Genomic DNA, 15450 nt, shown 5'->3' on the forward strand with positions numbered 1-15450 from the left:
AACAAGCTTCGGCACACACCTCCGCAGGTCCCTCCGGGGCTGGGTGCGGCATTTCAGAGATGGAGTGGGTGGTCTGTGCCACGGGAGCGTTTACCCACTCCGAACGCGAAGTGACTACGTAGGGAGAGACCAAGGTGGCTTGGAGCAGGGGCTAATAAAAGGCACTGTAGACAGAGCAAGGAGCCCCGGGGCAGAGCGGTCAGGGGATGGGGGACAGTGTGTGCAGCGGGAGCCCAGGAGTCCTCATACAGATGGAAGGCTGTGATCGGCTGCTGGAAATGTTGGATGTTTACCGGACACAGGGAAACACTAATTGTTCGGTGGGGGGCGGTGGTGGTGGTGGTGGTGACCAGATTATTGAGGTCTGGTTTCTTTTCTCTGTTTAACATCAGCATTAATTTATCAATCCAGGAATCTGCTACTTGTTTTAAAATATGGTCACCTACTGTGAGAGGGACAGACACATCTTCTCAGACTTAAAGGACCCCTCTGTAGTTGAGTAAACACAAGAGTATCTTGTTTAGCTAGAATACTTGGCTAGGGGCCCAATGCCCATTTCCATATTGTAGTGGACTGGGGGTGGGGGGGGGCAGGGAGGAGGAGGAACCATAATCTAAACCAACACTGAGAACTATGGGTGCTGTGTCATGCTCAGAGTGTGTGGGGGGTCAGTCTTCAAGAAGTCTTTACTCTGCTGTGACCTTGGCTGAATGAAGCAAATAAAAATTGTTGGCCTTGAATTTGCACTGGCTTAAGGTTGAAATTTTGAACCCCAGGACCTAATCTTTAGCATAGGCAGAGAAGACTTTCTGCAGCCAAAGTGATACACATACAAAATAAAATAAAATAAAATAAAATTCAAAAGAAGTCAGAAGAGGGAGGCTGTAGGAGGAAGCCTCCTCATAACAAGAATCGATAGCAAGAATACCAGGAGAAGGGGCTGGAGAGATGGCTCAGTGGTTAAGAGCACTGGCTGCTGCTCTTCCAGAGGTCCTGAGTTCAGTTCCCAGCAACCACATGGTGGCTCACAACCATCTGTAATGAGATCTGGCGCCCTCTTCTGGCCTGCAGGTACATATGCGGAGCACTTATACAGAAAATATAAATAAATAAATAAAAATTTACGAAAGAATACCAGGAGAAAATAGTGTCAAGTTTCCCATGACACCCTGCAGAGGCAGGCATTTAACATGCTTGCTAACTTATTGTAATGACATAAATGGGCACAACAAAGCAGTTGCCATCATGGTTTTGAGGAAGGGGTAAACTGATGGCTTAGACGTTTAAAAGCTCAGCAAAAACTCAAATGTGGACTGAAGAGGTGGCTCAGTGCTTGAGAGTGCATACTGCTCTTGGAAGAGGACAAGAGTTCCGTTCACAGCACCAACATCAGGCAGTTCACAATGGGATCTTGCGCCCTCTCCTGACCTCTGCCGGTACTGCACTCAAGCGCACACCATCAGTTAAGTCAGTTCCAAAGAGGACATTACTTGGCCTCCATCGCTCAGGAAGAAGTGGATTACTGTCCTGAATCATCAAGAACAAAAAATGACTCTCCTTAGCTGTTGACTTTGTTTAAGAAAATAGGGAAGTGTGGCATGTGATTTAAAACGCTCTAGGACTTTTTCACTAAGGAACTCCACCCAGGAAAACACCGTTCTTCAATAGGGTTCATTTTGACATAAATGAGGTATTTTGCTCTGAATCTATGTAGACTTGCGTGTGAGGTTGTTGGCCTAAGAAACGTACTTTCATGGCTTCCTAGTGGCTTTTGAACTTCCTAAAAATATTTTCAAGATACCTAGTTGGTAAGCTCTTGTTCTTTCAAGGAACTAGCTCTTGATTTTAGTTACCCCTGGTTGGGCCTCTACACTAGTGTGTGTGTGTGTGTGTGTGTGTGTGTGTGTGTGTGTGTGTGTGTGTGTGTGTGTGTCCTGCTTGAAGACTGATGAATAAGTTGTGTAGGATGGCATGTTGGTAAGTGTTTTAAAAAAAATACACAGTTCAAACTTTAGAAATGGAAAAATACTCAGCCTCGTGTGTGTGTTTCTAAAACCATAACATCGAACCCTCTGGCTGATGACTCAAGCGAATGGCCTCTCTGTCTGCCGAGGCAGCAGCCTCCTGGTATCTTCTGCTCCCAGGGGGGATGAATTGGATTCTCTCTGTTTGCCCAGACAGCCCTGAGTCCTGTCTTTTTGTCCCTGGGCACAGGCAGCTGGCAGTACCACAGCGGCCTTTGCTTCTGCCTGTAGTAGCTAGCAGGTCCCCAGGACAGTATGCTTAGGGTTTGGCTCCCTGTGGATAGCCTGAGGGAGGAGGCAGGAAAAGCTAACAGAGAGGGTGGCTTTGGGTTGCACTGGCACAGAACGGCTGACTCTTGTGAGTGAAATTTTCCAAGCAGACAGCAAGCTTCAGTGGAACAAAATGAACAAGCAATGGTCAGGAAAAGGTCCGTCTGGGGTTTGCTCAGTAACAGCCTCGATCTTGGGAGGGGTGGAGATTTTAAGGAATAGAAAGACAAAGGGTGAGGTGCCACACACCAGAATAATCCTTCCTGCCAGGGCCCTGGTCTTAGGTCAAAGGGCAATTTTTCTAGGTAATTCCACGTCCAGAAAGCAGAAGAGAAAAACGTGGGCAGCTTTTTTTTTCTCCTCACTTCTCCTTCCTGCTAAGAGCTGTTGTCCACCCACAGAAGGGCAGCTGAGGCAGTTTTCTGTTGGGAGAGGCAGGCACCACGGAAGCTTTGAGGCAGACAATTGAACATGTCCCCAAGATGCAAAGAGAGAGGAGGCTGATTTCCTTTGATAGCAAATGCTTTACAAACCCAGGAACTCTTTGGAGGAAAAAAAAAAAAATGCAGCATGGAAGAGAAGGAGTTGTAAAGAGTGTTAAGAACAAGACAAAATTTCCAGGATTTAATGAGATGAAATGTTCCTTTCCCAAGAAAGTAAAGCGAGGCATGGGGAGAGGCAAGCCCCTTATTCCGCATGCAAACGATCATGAGCGCGAGGCTGAGAGACCAGATACGGCCTTCTAAATATCAAAATTAATGAGAGAGACAGAGAATGGGGAGTGGGGGACCCAGAGAAGAATAGGTGGATAAAGTTTAATCCTAGAGGAGCCCTGCTGACAGATTGGCATGGTGGGGTGGGGGAGGGAGAGGCGGGGAGGGGGGAAATAGATTCCAGAAAGATTTTTTTCTGACCTCTTCGACCTTTTAGGTTGAAGCCAGCAGCATGGATGGGGAGTGTAGAGGAAAACAGGAAGCTGCTTAGGAAGGCTGAGACACTGGGAGAGAGCCTGGAACTCGCCTGCTTCCTCCCTCCAGACTCCAGCAAGGGTGAGGTTTGCGTCCCTTCTGCTGACCAGTGCTCCACACCAGGCTCTCTCTACCCTGGGGGATGGGTCCTGGGGCTGGAGTGCGCTTCCCTTTCGCCTTCCCAATATATTTGGAACTTTGCTCATGCCATCTGGATCCAACCTTCTAAAGAGCTGGGCCGTTTTCCTCTGTCATCGTGAATATCCATGAAATGGCCTCTTAGCAATTTCCCCTAGAGATTTTGCTGGTATCAGCAGAACCGAATTTGGCCCTCCATCCAGAGAGGTGCTTCGTCAAATTTCTCTGAGCTCACTCTCAAGCACCCTGTACATTATACTTCAGTTGACGCCAACCCTTCTGAAGCTGAGCCAAAGGCTCCCGGACCCGAGATACCTTTTACAGAAACCGTTCTAACCCAAATTCTTTGTAAAGTTCACTGTTGGGGAAGTGGAAGCCCACGGACGCTGAGTCAATGCGTCTAGAGCGTCTGTGTAGCACAGATAAAAGGGAACTGATCTGCTACGTCATGCAGGCAGCCAAGACTGGCCCTGGAATTAGAAACCCCATCCTGTGACTCTTGGTCATGAGGGGCATCCATCTGGGAAACTCTGATTTTCAACACAGGTTACCTCCTGTTAGAAGGAAACCATTCTGTAGGTGCAAAGTGGTCCTGGGAGGATTATAATGACCACGGTTGCCCAGGCCTCAGAGTTTAGCCCTAGTTACAGACAGCTCTTGTTTCCTTCGGAGGAAGTGCTGGCCTGGACCGAAGCCTGTCTGCGATGGAGGCCAGGAGTATCGCCTGCTCTCTTATACCTGTCCCACAAGCTGTCCCCTTATTCATTATTCAGGGCTCACAGTTCCTTGGTCACAGTCACGCTCAGAATGCTTGTTCATCATGTGAATACTGAACGCTTACCAGAGCTTATGGTTAAAGACCAAAACTGCCCTTGGCACATTCTTTTGTGAACTGGACACTTTCGCTTTTGATTCGCAAGGAAACACCTAGGGTAGAGCTTTCATAACCCACTCAGCCATCTCTATTCTCCACACGACTGCTCATTCTGCTTCCCCACCCGCCCAAGCACGGCATCTCAAAAGCAGTTGTCTAGCTGTCCACATTTCCAAGGTGGCTAAACTGATGTCCTGTGGCAGGCTCAGCTGAGTCACCTTGAGGGACTGACGTAACTTCTCTGTGCCTTGGTGCTCTCGTGTTAAAATGGAGGTCGTGATGGCAGTGACTTCCCAGGGCCATGGTGAGAACTGAGTGGCTTAATTATTCGTAGGGCAATTAGAACTGTGTTTGTACAGCAAATCCATACCTGCATCTTTGATAGTAACCTGGGCAGCGCAGACATCAAGAATCAATTGGCGTCTTAAATCTGTCTTCATCAACCCAGTACTTCTTGCTCTTTTAAAGCAATGAGCAGCCCTCCCTCAGAAAGCAATAAGCCAATCCCCAGTGCTGGATATATTTGAGGATCCAGCTACTATTTTATTTGGGAATCTGGTGGGGCTCCCGGATAAGGCAGCAGTTGAAATGGGGGTGCTCTCCAAGGGAAGGTAAATCATAGAGCCAATAAGTGGGGTTTTGTAGCCCACTTCCTGCCCCCATGGAAACTCCCCACTGCCAACTTTTGCAGACAGGGCATTGCTGTTTTCTCTGCCTTATTCCAGAAAGTTCTTCATAATACCACAGAATCAACTCCGCCCTCCCTCTCCTAAAAGGGAATGCCATCTTTACGTGTCCCTCTGTGGCTGGGACCCACTACTGCCCTTCATGAACAAAACAGAAGGACAGTGGCCAGATGTGTGTGTCCCCGTCCAGATGTGTGTGTCCCCGTCCAGATGTGTGTGTCCCCGTCCACAGGGCTGTGCTTACTTGCAGTCATGTTTCTCGATTTCAAAGTGAGGGTTGAAGTTGAGGACGATCTTCTGGTTGGGTTCCGGTGCGTACACGACCCACTCACAGTTCTGGTGAGAGGGATAGTCCTGGGGGTAACCCGGGGAGGTGATGTAGCCAGCATCCTTGGAATTCAGCCGACCTCCACAGGGTGGGTCTGGAAGAGAGGGAAACAGCACCAAAGGACTTGAGAGATGCTCCAGCAGCCTCCCTCGGCCTTTCCTCCCTCCCAGTGACTATTTTACAGACCTTTTATGGCAGTCCAGGAGACTAACCTATTTATTCATTCAGTGGAAGAGATTATTTCAGCTCTTCGCTCCTCGTAGCCACCCAACCACACACACACACACACACACACACACACACACACACACACACACACAATCCAGAAGATGGTCATAAATATTCCAGTTACAAGGCTGGAGATTATGAAAATAAGTCCATACTCTTAAGAAGTCTTCCTGCCTTTTCCTGTCTCCCTTTCTTGGCCACCTTCCTCTCTTCCTTCAAGCCTCCCCTCTCTATCTTTGTCTCATAAGTCCTTCATTTTATTGGGTGTCTCCTAGCCCAGCACAGGGAGCCAGCAGCCGGGCTCCAGGAACTGACAATCGTGGTTTTGTGGTACCAACCCACAAACCTGGCAACAATTACAAGAGGTGTAAGGAGGCACTTCCAGCTTTGGGCCAAAACAGGCCCTAGAGTGTGATTTCAGCTTGTTTTTTTAAAGAACTGCCCCCCCCCAAACATTGAATTCCACGCACACCACAGATTTGATTTATTATTTCATTATACACCCAGTGGAAGGCTCTGTATCGGAGGATCCCTGGCTCCGAGCTCAGCTTTTCCACAAAGGTGCTTTGTGTAGGGCGGACCAGACGCCTTAGCTTTCTGCCCACTGTCCCTCTGGCTCCGTGGCCACCAGAGTGTGCTGGTGCTTCTGGAAAGGGAGAGGCAGGGGAAGAGAGGGCTTCCCCGCCCCCCACGCCCCATGCCTCTCCTGGAGGTAAACAGGAGGGACGGGGCCACCTTCAAAGGCTGAAATGGTAGGTGATGACATTTCAAGATTCTCCTCTATCCAGGAGGGACCGTCTGGCATCCTTAGCAGGGGTTCTTAGGAAATAGTGGGGTTTGCTTAATACCCCCAGTTAGAGCAGAGGGGCACAGGAGACACGGAAGTCTTCTGAAACCTCTTGGAGCCGTTCCTGAGCGTTGTGTGTCTCTGAGCATCAATCACGATTTAATACCGCCATCTGCATGGACCAGCATGGGCCCGTGAATTATGTATTACAGCTCAGCAGACACCCTCCAGGACGGGGGTCTTTCTCCTGTGTTCCCTCGAAGAGGGAATGGGTCATGCATTTTTAACTCTACAGGTGCACTTTAGCAGACGACCCTGTGTCTGTTGGCATTACTGTCTCCCAGCCCTCTGCTGCCGACTGCCAGCCTGACAGGCTCTAAATGCATAAATGATAGGCACGCTGCACAATGGTGGTGGGACACAAATCCACACGAGTAGCCTTTTTCTGGCATCTAGCTTCCAAGGGCTCACACTGTGCCGGGTTGAACTGCCCAGAATCTAATGGATCCAGGTCCATTTCCTACTGGGTAGAAAACAAAAGTGAGCCCGTTTCCTCGAGGCTAACAGCTACAGTACCATCCTCTACCTAATGACCCTGCATCCTCCCCAGGCCGGAGGACAATGGGTCCACCCCTCCCACCCAGGTGCTTCCACCTCCCCTCCCCTGCCTCTGCAGCCCACGCGCCTGCGGGCTTTGCAGACGGCCCCAAAGCGCTCCCCCAACGTGGGCACCAGTGTCTTCCAGCTGGTCACATGGTGGCCTATCAGTCATGGCTTCAGTAGGTGAAAGGGGCGGGTAGAAGCCCGCCACGACGAGGAGGGAGGCAGATGTGCGGTACTTAGAGCGGACACTTAGCTCACTTGCTCTTTTGCCAAAGAAGCAGAGGAAAGAATGAGCTACTGGGCCAGGCCCTGCCATGTTTTTTTTTTTTTTTTTTTTTGGGGGGTGGTGGTGGTGGTGGTTTTATTTATTTATTTATTTACTTATTTATTTACTTACGTATTTACTTATTTATTTATTCATTTATGTATGTATGTATGTATGATGTATGTATGTATGTATGTATTTTCAAGAAAACTGCCCGGCCTCACCCTCACCCCCAAACGTGCCTTGGAACTTTCTCCTGTGTTCCCTTGAAGTTCCAAGGGGGGACTTGAGAACACAAGGGAAACTTGAGCAGAGCTCCTGTTTAGTAACCTTATAGTTTCCCCTCATGTAAGCACCCCCCCTGCTTCTCTCCAATTAATCATTTTATTTTATTTGATTTTTGATTTTTCGAGATAGCGTTTCTCTGTGTAGTTTTGGTGCCTGTCCTGGATCTCGTTCTGTAGACCAGGCTGGCCTCGAACTCACAGAGATCCGCTTGGCTCTGCCTCCCTGGGATTCAAGGCGTGGGCCACCGATGCCCGCCAGGCTCCAGTTCCTCTTAAAGGACCTTCTCCCCTCGACTCCCGGAACCCCAGGCCTTCTGCCTTTAGACCCCGCACACAGACCAGCAATGGAGTCGGGAACAAAACTTCCTTCCAGAAAGGTTTCATTTCTTATCCTCACTCAGCCTAGTTACTGCCCCACAACAGAACTGTTGCTTAACTCTACCATGCTCTGTAGTCCATAGTCTGCACTCCTGCTGTTGAAATTTATTAACTGAAAGGAAAAGGAAAACCCTCCTGCTTTCCCCTGTCTCCCCACCCCCCATCAATTCTTTATCAGAAGAAAATCAAGACACTTAATGAAATATCTGTGGACTCATTAACATCTGCCTCAGTTGTGTGTTGTTAACCCTTTCAATACCCATACATTTATAAATGGGCATTCTTGCTCGGGCTGCATTCACACTCAGAAGCACACACACATAGATCCCGAGCTCCCATCAATTACATACGCGTATCAGTAATTCACACTTCAGTCCTGTACACACGTCTGCACCCTCTCATAAAATATCACACATCATTTGCACAGACATATATCCACAAAGATAAATACTAGAATTTCTGTCTTATTTTTCTTGGAGAGAACTGAATTCTTGAAAGACAGCAGTAAAAACTGTAAAGAAAACACACTAAATCCTTCCACATCTCTTCTTGGTAGGTGATCTTTTCATTTCTAGATTGTGTGTGTGTGTGGGGGGGGAGGGGCTTGCATGTCTTAAGTACACGCTTGCCCCAATAAGAATTAGCTAGAATTTCTTGTGAAGCGCTAGATCATCCTTTACTTGGTGGGCCTTTATTGTGCTCCCAAAGAACTTCATAAACGCTTTCTGTCTTGTTTCAGAGCCGTCAAACCAAGTGGAGAGAAAGTTGAACTCAAGGGCAAACCCCTTAAGGCCAGTCTCCCACAGGGAGGGAACCAGACCCTGCTAAGGCAGGAGCCACTGAGCCTGTTTGGTGAGCTGACGAGGGAGTTCATTTTGCAACTATTTTGTGCACACCTTTCACCTGGGGCCAATCTATTTCCCACAGAGAAGGAGCAGACACGTTTGGGAGGGAAGCCTGAGGGGTGAGCTGGGCAGGTCAGGGGTCAGTGGGAGAGAGGACCTGGTGAGACACTTCACACATAACTTCTAGGGAAGAGAAAGCTAACTCTTACAGTCTCAGAGTTTAGATTTTTCCCTCTTCGTGAATACTTAAGTGCTTTTATTTGAAAAGTAAAATGCCAATTTTTTCCCCTAAATTTCTACATCTCTGCTCATATCACCTAGTTGAGCACCATCTAATCTGCCTATGGGTTTCCTGTTACTGCCCCCCCCCACCCCACTGAAGATTAAAGAATTTCCTACTCCTTCACTTAGGCCCTCCTAGAGAGCCTGAATTGAGACAGAGCTCCTAAGTAATATCTGATTTTGAGGAGATATTAAAAAGGGGCAGAAGAAGAACTTTTACAAATCTCGTCTGCCATCTAGGAAATTTAATTGGAGTTGTTTGAAAGGAAAGTGGTGTTGCCTGAATTTGATGATAAAAACTCAGGGCAGACTTTGGTGAGGATTTTGCCTTTTTTAAAAAAGATTTACTTATTTTGTATGTGTTATATGCATGAGAGCTTTGCCTATATGTATGTATGTGCACCACATACATGCCTGGGGTCCTTGGAGGCCAAAAGAGGGCACCTGATCTCCTGGAACTGTCCTGGAGTTAAAGATGGTTGTAAGTGACCATGTACAGGGTACTGGGAACTGAACCTGAGTCCTCTCCGTAAGAGCAGAAAGTCCTCTTCTCCAGCCATCTCTCCAGTGCCCTGTGCTGAGCTCTTCTGAATAATCAGAATTCTGATGGCTTGCTTCAACAGCAGAGTCCTGTGACCCCAGGTGGAGACCACATAGACCCTTAGGTTAGCAGACTGGAAAGAGAGCATGAACAGGGCACTCGGTAGTTGGCTGACCCTGGGAGTAGTGAGGTAACTGTCCAAGGGGTGTGTGTGTGTGTGTGTGTGTGTGGTGTGTGTGTGTGTGTGTGTTTATTGAGCAGTGGTGGTGAGCGCTTGACATTGGTAAAAAGAGGGGAGAAGCTTACTTCTTACTTGAGTGGGGCCTCCCTGGGTCTCACCTTTATATATTTAATCCAATGTGGACTGTAGTAGGTAGGAGTTGTCTTTTTGTTTGTTTGTTTGTTTTTTTCGAGACAGGGTTTCTCTGTGTAGTTTTGGTGCCTGTCCTGGATCTCGCTCCGTGTAGCCTAGGCTGGCCTCGAACTCACAGAGATCCACCTGGCTCTGCCTCCTGAGTGCTGGGATTTAAGGTGTGCGCCACCACGGCCTGACAGTTGTGCTATTTTTTTTTTTTTTAAAGAAGTACTCTTTCCCCTTGGATGAAAACTCTACCCAGAATTCCAAGTACAACGGAGGCAAAGAGAAAGTCTCCTTGGATGCTCCCAGGAAAGGAACCAGGAAACTGAGAAAGTCACTTTGGCTTCTAGGCTCTCCCCTCACTTCTCATGGGATTCTCCGGGACCTCCTGGATCTCTGTGAAACCCACTGAGCTTGGATCTCTGTGACTCTACCATGCCACAGAGACAAGAGGGTAGATTAGAGACATCTACTTCTCATGTGGGCATCCCCCACTCCTCTGTGGTTCCCCCTTCCACAGTTTCAGTTATTTGTGGTCAAAGACATTGCCATACCTTGATGACCCTCCTTCTGGCACATAGTTAGGTCAATAGAAGCCTAACACCACTATTAAGTCCTTAGTTATTGACTTCACTACATGATAACACACAGAATCATTGATAGAAGAAGAGCACATTCACAACAGTAGACAGATGATGGATAGATGATAGATAGGCTACATTCACATTCCTTTTTATTGCGGTATGCTATTGTAATTGTTATATTTTATTATTAGCTATTATTAATCTTTTAGTGTGCTTCCTTTATAAATTAAACACTGTCACAGGTACATATGCATAGGAAAACATGTAGTCTAGTGCGTTGGGCACTATCCATGGTTTCAAGCATCTGCTGGGAGTGCAGAACCTTTCCCCATGGGCATGGAGGGGCTACTGGATGCTTGAGGGTCACTGTGTACTGCATCACTTCCCTTGGAAACCTTTTACAACTTAGTCTTTGCTCACAACATAATCCCATCCTGCCCTTAATCCAACATTACATCCATCTAATTATTTATAGCAAGGCAAAGAAGATGCTCTTCTTCCCCTACTTAAAAATGGGAGGTTGCCACCTTCTCCCATCACTGGCTGTTTCTGGACGGTTAACTGGAAAAGCACTGGGTGGGGATAAAGAGCCTCATAATCAAATCTAGTCACACCACTGGTAAGCTGTATGGCCTTGGGCAAGTGAGTCCACCATGCTGAGACTTTCCCCTCTCCTCTGAAAGACTACTTCCAGTTCTAGAATTCAAAGCCCATACCATGAGGTGGGGGAGAGTTCCTATCACCTGACAAGTGACCTCAAATTCAAAGGGTTCTCTTCTTCCCAAGACAATAAGGTGTCGCCACCCTTTGGTTTGTTTATTTGGGAAGGCAGAAACCAAATGCTAGGGTCTCCACTTGAGCATGCCCGTCTTGCATTATGGAGAGTCTGAATGTCTCTTTTAATCACGTTAGCTGTATCGATGTGAGCTTCTGAACTGGCTCTTTGGCTGCTTGTTTATAAATGGTATGGACACACAGCTCCTTGTGTGAGCATGTCAACAACAGGAATGCATGGAGAAAGACGGAGAGTAGCGTCATCAAATCCCTCACCCAGACCATCTAAGTCCTTTGCTTGGGTTGGGGTTTTAGCCAAATTTTGCTCACTAACTCAGGCTAAGCTTCCTTGAAGAGTTATTTCTTCGAGCTGAGGCTAGATTTTGTTTTATTCAAAGTGACTTCAGCCTGTCACAAGGCAGTCTCATAAAATCCATATCTTGGCTTGAGCTGGGAGAAATGAGCCAATCCATCAGCCCAGGAATGCGGCCGTTTGACCACTTCCTCAGGCGACGAGGAGGGGGTGTGTGCAATCTCCTCCATTTATGAGGCTGGGTGGCAGTGAGCAATTGACTCCTGGAGGTACGGCAAATGAGAACCCCCGAGAACGTTCGCCGTGATAAAGTTCAAAATCTGAATAAAAGAACCATCTGGGATGGGAGGGAAGACAAGGAACGGGAAGCAGGAGAGGAAGTCAGCACATGCCCAAGAAAGTCAGGAGGAAAGGAAACAAACCCAGCTCGCCTAGGCCACAACTGGAAGACAGGGGGGTGGTGGGGTGGGGGTGGTGGGGGGTGGGGGGTGGGGGTGGGGGGCTGGAAGTAGGACCTTTGGACCGCCTCTCCCCTTCGATCCAGATGCTAAAAATGCCCCGCCACTTAGTTGGAAAAATGTAGGTTTGACGTGATTACCTCCCCTGACCTTGAATCATGCCACCTGTGGTAACCTTATTATTTGTCATCTTATATCATCAACAAATGCAGTTCCAATAGGGCAGCCGATATAATGTCATTAGTTTGTATTTATGTCCTCTCTCTTCCAGACCTCACTGCAAATGCAGTTTTGATGCCATTGATGGGAGATCTGGGATTACAAATCCTGACCGTTTTAACAGGCATTTGGGAAAGGAAACAGAAGAAGAATAATTTTGAGGTCCCTCCAAAAACCAAAGTAAGGGAGGGGGAGCTAATAAAAAAAATAATATATATATATATTTTTCAGTTATTTTGATGAACTAAAGCTTAGGTTGAAATGTCAATTGCTCCCCCTTGGTTAGCACATGAAACTCGAACTCCCTGGCCTTGCAAATTGGGCCTTGCATTAAGTCCAAGCCACGATTTCTAACTTTATTGGCAATTACTTCTGACCGTGTATTCTACACTACAGCTTCCCTAAACAAACCCAGCGTGCATGTCTCTGCTCCCACCTCCCTTTCCCCCTGAATGCTTTCTTTACTGGACATCGCCCCCATATAGGACCCTTCTTCACCTCCACACCAGGAGTGCCAGGGACTACCTCTCCCTTCTCTGTACCTCAAAAGCTGGAAGAGTTCAAAGGACCTTATCCACTCGGCTACACCACCAGCCACCTGAGGCCAAGGGTCCTTCCCCATCCATCCTTGGCAAGTCCTAGGCCACCGAACCCAGCGTCTTTCCCAACTGTCAGATTCAATGAGATTTGGCCAATTAAGTAATTAAGATGGAACTAGAATAATACGTTTTTATCACAATAGAGTATCACTAGATCTCAAAAATTCATTTTAGCACAGATTATAAAAGACCAGCCACTACCCTTCCCTTCCTATCATCGACTGCTATTAAATACAGATTTTAAAATGGTGGATTGATCATCTGGGGTAATAACACGAAGGCACAGACCAAGGTGGACTTAATGTGAACTAGATCTCCAAGGACACCCTAAGTTTGGGTCCTGATGAAGTTCAGTGGATACACACGTTATATCTAGCAGCAGCAAACCTGGTTTTTTTCCTGAAGCTTTTTGTTGACTGTTTATCATTTGTTGTTCCTTCTCACTCGAGAAGGTAACTTCCAAATACTTGTCTATCAGTAGCCCTGGCAAGACACCAAACCACAACAGCGTCATCAGGGAGCCATACTGGTAGCGGGTTTTCTCCTACGTGACTTCAACTTGCCTCTCTCCACTCAACCTGGCCTGCGCCTTTATCTCTGGCTCCTACTGTGCCTTCAGGGTACATCTGTTTTATTTTCCCCCATTTATTCTCACAATTATTATTATCATTTGGTCCAGTAATTTGCAATTCCCTTTATCTTCTTCAAGGACTGGCTCTCTCCAGAACCTAATCGCTACTTATCAGAACATCTTTGGGGGCTGGGAGCAGGGTACCAGAGACCTCTCTCTCTCTCTCTCTCTCTCTCTCTCTCTCTCTCTCTCTCTCTCTCTCTCTCTCCATCCCTCCCTCAAATGGCCAGGAACCCTTTATACTGCAAGCTCCTGGGAAGAACTTCCCTTTTATTCCCACTCACCCCCTCTTTTTTTCTGGATTAGATTATGCCTCTTTTATGAAGACCCAGAGGGAAATGGGACTATTAAGGGTCTTTCTGGGTAAAAGCTATTTGTTTTTCTGATGACTTTTTTTTTTTTAGTTCAGTTGCTGAGGGGACTTGATGCCAGAGGAGAAGTTATTACAAATTTGAAAGAGTGCCTTAAACACAGCATTCCCTGCTGAGCACACTTTCAGTCAGGAAGGATGGAAAAGGGTGGGGGAGGGGAGGAACAGAAAGAAAAAAAAGAACAGATTTAAAGGGGGAGGGAAAGAGAGAACATGGAAAATAGAATATGGAGGAAAAAGGATGCAAAGAGGAGACATCCCTTTGCTGACATGAGATCCAGCGGGAGGGACCGCCCTGTGAAGAACTAACTTTGAGAAGGAGATAAGCTGGTGCTTACAAAACCCAGACAAAGGTTTAGTGAGAGAGCCGCTGAGCATGAATCAATCTTATAAAAATAAAACAAACTTCCCACAGTTGTTGGAGAGTGCTTTGTGTGCACATGAGATGGTTAGCCCCACCGGGGCTGTCTCCAAGATGGAATGAGGTCAGAATAGGTTCATCAAGCATGAGTCTAAGTGATGTCATGCCGCACAGCCATCCTGAGTAGGGACTGTTACCAAACACACCCTTTATAGATCAGGAAACTGAGGCACAAGGCGATCCAGTGCTCTGGTGGCACAGAGTACTTAGAATACAGGGCTGGCAACTGGCTGAGCTGGACTGTAAACCTGGACGTCATGGTGGCTCCCAATTATTGAGACAGACGCCAAGCAATCCAACGCCAGTGCTCTCAAGCTCCAGTGATACTTACTGGTGGCACTTAGGGAAAGATAAATATTTTGCCCCATTCAATACTCCTTTTCTCTGCCCATGCCAGTGACTGGCCAGTGTGAACAATGAGGGATGTGTTCAAGGCTGGGTGTGAGCAGCCTGGAGCACTAACACCTTCTCCATTGCCCACACGCAGGCTCCCTGTGATGCTACGGGGTGCTTTTTCCTGTATTCTGGAAGCTCTGCGTGGGGTGTGGGGGAGGGTGGTAGGATGCTCAGGTCTGCAGTCACGTTTCACAGCATCACAGATTTTTTTTTTTTTTTTTTTTGTCAACACCCATTCCTCCCCTTTCTTCTCCAGCCTGCAGCAGCTTCTCTGTCCCAACCGCCACGTTGTTATTGTTCTACTGGAGAGAAGCAGCATTTTCAGAAATGGGGGATTTATTTTTATAGCACAGCTGGTCTGCCAAAGGTCACATAATTTGGCAACATTCCCAGTGGTTAAAAATTAATTTCTCCTTATTAATACAACCCAGGTCCCATAGGATAGAGGCTCAGTCTTATCTAAACTTGACAGCTTCCTAAACCTTTAGAAGCTTTCTCTTGGGCCAGCCACGGGACAAGGCCAGTGTGTCCTGGAATCCCACCCCACTAAACCTGGCTTGGGAACGAAACCGTTAAATATTGGGCCCTTTCTCTATAAGGCAGATAGATAGTCTTGAGAAATGCAATAGGACCCCAGAGTTGGGGGAGAGAGGGGTATGGGACACACACAACTTCTGTGGTGTCTTCCAGAAACGGGTTAATCATCCTCTTCCAAAGCTAGCAGTAAGTAAATCCTTTCCTGGAAGGAATGGGACAATGGCTAACTCCTGGGGCTCAAAAAACACATCTGCCGTTCGAGGTGGATACCTCATCTGGCAAGTGA

The 15450-nt window shown here is 47.4% G+C and overlaps 1 protein-coding gene and 1 long non-coding RNA gene across 8 annotated transcripts in view; one reads left to right on the forward strand and one right to left on the reverse strand.

The window, feature by feature from the left end:
* Positions 1-15450, reverse strand: part of Nrp2 (neuropilin 2) — a 119439-nt gene that overhangs the window by 97726 nt on the left and 6263 nt on the right. For all 6 annotated transcript variants that reach the window (XM_028891314.2, XM_028891311.2, XM_028891312.2 and 3 more), the window contains exon 2: positions 5205-5382. In XM_028891314.2, coding sequence (XP_028747147.1) covers positions 5205-5382 — 178 coding nt within the window. The remainder of the gene's footprint in view (positions 1-5204; positions 5383-15450) is intronic.
* Positions 1-15450, forward strand: part of LOC119088913 — a 41318-nt gene that overhangs the window by 581 nt on the left and 25287 nt on the right. The window contains exon 2 of one of the 2 annotated variants that reach the window (XR_005092671.1): positions 3225-3343. The exons of the other annotated variant lie outside the window; for it this stretch is intronic. This is a non-coding gene — a long non-coding RNA (uncharacterized LOC119088913). The remainder of the gene's footprint in view (positions 1-3224; positions 3344-15450) is intronic. 2 annotated transcript variants of the gene reach the window in all.

This window comes from Peromyscus leucopus, chromosome 13 (assembly GCF_004664715.2).
Source record: "Peromyscus leucopus breed LL Stock chromosome 13, UCI_PerLeu_2.1, whole genome shotgun sequence".
NCBI classification, from domain to species: Eukaryota; Metazoa; Chordata; class Mammalia; order Rodentia; family Cricetidae; genus Peromyscus; species Peromyscus leucopus.